At 42.7% G+C, this 5,263-nt stretch overlaps 1 protein-coding gene across 1 annotated transcript in view; it reads left to right on the top strand.

The window, feature by feature from the left end:
- Positions 1 to 1,027: 1,027 nt before the first annotated feature.
- The window catches only part of LOC107754849 (pro-neuregulin-3, membrane-bound isoform-like), a gene marked incomplete at its 3' end in the record, with an annotated part of 357,957 nt that continues 353,721 nt past the window's right edge, over positions 1,028 to 5,263 (top strand). Inside the window, exon 1 of the mRNA XM_016571457.1 lies at positions 1,028 to 2,703. Coding sequence (XP_016426943.1) covers positions 2,001 to 2,703 — 703 coding nt within the window. The remainder of the gene's footprint in view (positions 2,704 to 5,263) is intronic.

The following is a 5,263-nucleotide window of genomic DNA, read 5'->3' as shown; positions in this document are numbered from 1 at the left end:
ATTAATCCAAGAGGGCTGCCATATCATCCAGCACAACATAAACAAGAAAATATTGAGTACACATTTAAAATAAGTTAGAACCAGCAGGAAACAAGCTAGCATCTCTGTTGTCTTTGAGTATTAAAGTGTTATCCACTCCATTTAATTACGACCCTTTAGTATTATGCTACTTAAAAAAATGCCACCCCTGCACACAACTTGTAATTTGTACCATCCATTAATTTAGCTCAAGTTTCTTTCCCCTCTTAGAGTCTTAGACATGAGGAGGGGCTGGCTGCATGATTGGCAGTCCTGAAAGAGAGATGCTGAGACTCACTTTGTTTACAGCAGTCAGTAATCGCTTTTTCTGCTAATACCACAGAGCACTGACATCGATCTCTTTATTGCTTCCCCATATCTTGTCTTTCTCTCTCTTTTGCCCTCTGCTTCTCTCATTTTCTATCTCATCCTGTGAATGCTTTCTCAACTTGTACTTATCTCTTTGTTTCTCCCTCCTCCTCCTCTCTCTCTCTCTCTCTCTCTCTCTCTCTCTGTCTCTCTCTAAAGGGGTGGGGAATGTTCTTGTGAAGAAAGCAGGTGCAGTGCCTCCTCTTTCTCTCTTTTTTCTCTGTCTGTCTCTCTCTTTCCTGGCATCAGCAGTAGGGGAGAGTAGAAGGCTCTCTGTGTATGTGTCTGGCTGCAGTGTCGTAGGCTTGAGTCGCGGTAAAATCCCACAGAAGATTAGAGCGGGAACATGCGCTAGTCCGGACTCTTTAGAAATGGCAGCCCTAGGAGAGAGCAACAGACAGGCAAAACAAACATCCGTAATGAGGAATAGATCTCTGTTGTCTCATGGAAAACCTGCACTCTGTCTCTCTCTCTTTTTTTTAACCCTCCTCGTTTTCTCTTTCCGTCTGTCTTCAACAAGCTCACTCCTCCCTCCCTTCCTCCCCTCCATCCCTTTGCTCCGCTCCTCTCCCTTTCTCTCTCTCTCTCTCTCATTCTCTCTTGCGCTCTCTCAGTGGAGGAATGTAGATAGAGACTGAGTGTACGTCCGCTGCTCTGCACGATATCAACGGCTTGTTCTACGGCGGTGGGTCGCTCATCAGATGCTGTTCAGAACGGATTTGTACTGCTAACGGATTTGACCGTCCACCATCTCTTCTTTGATAACTCTGCACTTGCCTCTGCCGGGGCTCTGCTTGCACGTACCAGGATCCATGCTGCAGGTCCCTTGCTCCCATAAGGATGATATAAATCAGCAGGAGCTTTGGTCGTGGAAAAAGGGACATATTGCTTCACGGTCAATGCCGAGTCCTCCTCCGTGAGGGAACCAGCTTTCTTCGATATGTATAGCTGACTCAGCGCTCGAATACAAGACCGTGAGTCAGATCAAGACCTTGAAAAATGAATTGGTGAGAACAACGGAGCCAGAGAGGAAAAATATGAGCCAGTTTTTAACTTTTACTGAACTCTACCTTCAAATATTTCAATGAATGGAGGCATGAGATTGGAGGGTAAATCTAACGGTGGTGTCATCTGCAAAAAGAGGGATTTGATAATCTGACGACAGAGAGTGCTGCTGCAACGGCTGGTGCTCGGAGTCAACATGCAGATGATTTCACTCCTCCCTTTCCTTCCACCTTCTTTGCTCAGCATCTTTATTTAACATTTGTACCATTTTGGTGATCTTGCGGCGAACTGGAAGTCATCTGGACGTATTGGTGGAACTGGACTAAAGGATTGCCCTTTTTACTGGATTCTGCAACCGCTGAGATTTCTACCTCTGGAAATTCTAATGGGTGTATGCGCTTGTCTGATTGTGAGTGTGTGTATGTGTGTTAGTTGTGTGTGGATGTGATTTGAATGCCTTGATGTGTTCGTAACTATTTCTGTGTTCTTGCGGTTGTGGTTTACTTTTTTCCCAATGTCTGGCATTACTGGCCAGTGTTTCGCCTTGTGCTGTCCATGTCTGCCGAGCACCCGGCCTTGGGGTTAACCCTTACCGTGCCACAGGCGAGATGAGTGACAGCTCTGGAACAGAGAACAACTCGGGGGCTATGGTACTGGAGGAGCCTGATGGGAGAGGTGGCTCCGGTGGACGTGAACAAGCCCAGGCCCCTGCTCGTGGTGGCATTTTAAGGTGCGGGAGCTGTGCCCTTTGGCCCCGCCAACAGACTTGGCTCTGCGTGGTTCCACTTATCATTGGCTTCATAGGCCTAGGGCTGAGTCTGATGCTGCTGAAATGGATCGTAGTGGGTTCTGTGCGGGACTACGTGCCTACTGACTTGGTGGATGCCAAGGGTATTGGCCAGGACCCCATATTTCTGTCCAAACCTAGCACTTTTCCTAAGGGATCTGACACCACCACCACCACCACAACCACAATTGGAGGGGTCAGCTCGGTCAGCCCCACCGTCACCACTGTGGTGCGGAGCAGGACTCGAACAGGAACTCCTCCCAATGTTCCCCCAAGAGGTGGTGGTGCATCCGGCAGCCAGGTGACACAGAAAAGCCCGTCTACGCGCTTTGTCACACGTAATCCCACCTTTATGACCACCGTGGCCTCTACCACAACGTCTACGGTCCAAACGTCCACCTCCAGCCCCTCTCCCTCCAACCCTGCCGTTCTAAACGACTCCACCCAAATGTGGACCAGAGAGCAGTCATCCACTGAAAGGCACGTGACCACACCTGGTCGAACCCACGTCAGCCGCAAAACACGTAAGTTTGATATTTCTGATAGGTTCTTGGTAGTTTTTGCTTTGGCAAGAGCCGTTCAGTTCTGCTTCTGGTGGGGATTGTTGGTGACCAGATTACAGTTTTGCATGGTACTGTTAGCATGTGTATATTGTGTTAATGACATCCCTGTTCCCAGAAGCGAAACCTGATGGACTCTTGGCCATGTGCAGTCCCGTTTATCATGTCGCCAGGGAGTGGCAGATACACTAATGACAAACAACGACACTGACCACTCCCTGTGTTTCAAAATATGTGATATAGTGAATCAAGAAATATAAAGACAATTTCATAGGTGTAATAGTGTAAAAAAGCTTTTCTTTTCTTATTTTACATTTTTTTCACTGACTGCAGCACATGAAAAAAGCTTATGTGTGAATCAGGATGTCAGTTAGTGAACGTCTGAAGATGTCTCCTTTAGCTCTGCTTTGCTGATTCTCTTTTCATAATGGGTTACTAGAAGAGCTTCGAGCGTTGTGTCTAATGATGGAGCCATGCTTTGCATACATTTATGTAATCGACAGATATTAAATGGCACATTTTGCTGTTCATTTAACCTCTGAAAATAAGAAAACTGTATCATGTGCTAATGGTACACCTCAGTGTAATATTAATGGCATTTTTATTGTCTATGCATGCATAAATTGATTAATACATCATCATGCCTGATTACCTGACTCTAAGGTATGCTGTCCATATGTGATTCTGCTGTAGGATTATATTGTATTCCTATACTGTAGTCATCAGAATGCCTGGATAGGGATGCGTTCACAAATAATGATCACATTAATTTGCATACAGTGGACAGCCTGTGCACAGTGACATTTAGGAAGTTTGATGTTATGTCTGAATACTTGTCAGCCTCTTTGTATTAGAGTTTTTGTTCTAGTGCTGTGAATATCGTAATATTATTTGAAGAGCCCTTTCTTTGAATTCAGCTGGTAATATTGGATCATAATGTCGGGTAGTAAGAGGTTGTCATGCCTCACCACTCTATGAGATTACTTCACTCTCCATGCTTAATCCAGATTAATTTAACTTCATTCATGGAAGCTGCTACTGTTACATCTACTGTTAGTCTTTGTGAAACCTACCTTGTAATGACTCTGGAAAAGCCGCTCTGTATTTTCATGTGTGTGTTTTATAAGAAGTTTAAAATTACAGGGCATTTACGATAAATTTAAGTTACCAGATGTTTTTATGTGTTTTGAATTAAGGAAAGCATAATTTTGTCAAATTTAGTGTCTGTTTTCAGAGCACAGCAAGGGTTGCCCAGATGCCCACCAACAACATGGGTGACAATGGGAAAAAACATAGATGAGATTTTGTCAAATTTGTAAGAAGCATTAGTTAGAAAGAAAACTACAGACCAATGAGTACTGTTTTGCATCAAAACACTTTTGCAACATAAGTGCTTTTATAAATGTAGTTATATTATAATTTGGTTGAATAATTACATTTTGTGAAAAAAAAGATGGAATAAAATTTTTTGTAAATCATTTTTTAAACAAAAAATGTCAAAAGCAAATAATTAATGGAGAAATAAAAAACATTCTTGCAAATACAAAAATGTTTATTAAAGCCAGCAGAAAAAATAATAATCCTAACTGTTGAGCCCAATTTTTACAAGCACAAAGAGTCTTTTTATAATAAAGTAGACCCCCCTCAACTCACAGTAATAAAAAAGAAGCCATGAATGTCATGAGTGTCATAAGTCTTTGAACAAGTCCTTATCGTATACTTTGGTTGTACAATAATTCATTACAATTGCAATTGTCTGACAGAGGATATCTTAATCCTTTATGTCCCCTAGCAACAATTGCCTACCGTTATCAATAACACAGAGAAAAAGATGACTAAACCATTAGTGATCCAAATGCATTTGAGAACTCACAGCTGTGGCTCATCTTAAAACCCATTACTGCTCACCATATTTGATAGTAGAGCTAGAAACAGATCTTTCAGTGTAAACTGTCCAGGTGAAGAGGCCATATGTTTTCATAGAAAATTATTCTACAAGATTGGCTATGGTGAATTGAGTGGCCTGTAATTTTGTTTTCCATTTTGAACATATGTTAGTTGTCTTTGGTTGATGAAGTGGAAGTTCCAGTGCTGCTGCCATGAATCTGTTAGTGCTATAGCTCATACAATGAGCAAAGGTAGTTAAGAGTTGAATGCAAATTTGCAATTGGTGCTAGGGGCACCTTGCGATGAACTGACCGTATAAAAGCCATATCTCAATGTGATCGACTATGATGTTGGAGAATCAATTGTAGCATTAAAGGTGGGGTAAGCAATTTCTGGTAGCCAATGTTGACATTTGAAATCACCAAAACAAACACGCTCCTACCCCAAAAGGGTCTCGCCCCTATTTTGATAGCTCCGCCCCGCACATACGTACGCAATCCAGGCAACGATTAGTTCTGTGAAACAAAGCAAAACCAATGTTACACCGTGTCTACACCAGACGCGAGTGGCGTGGCGAGACAAAATACTATAGAACTCATTATAATCAGTGATGCTGTCTACACCATAGATATATATA

The sequence above is a fragment of the Sinocyclocheilus rhinocerous genome, unplaced genomic scaffold (assembly GCF_001515625.1).
Source record: "Sinocyclocheilus rhinocerous isolate Xijiao unplaced genomic scaffold, SAMN03320098_v1.1 scaffold922, whole genome shotgun sequence".
Taxonomy (NCBI): domain Eukaryota; kingdom Metazoa; phylum Chordata; class Actinopteri; order Cypriniformes; family Cyprinidae; genus Sinocyclocheilus; species Sinocyclocheilus rhinocerous.
This window is presented reverse-complemented; position numbering and strand designations above follow the sequence as displayed.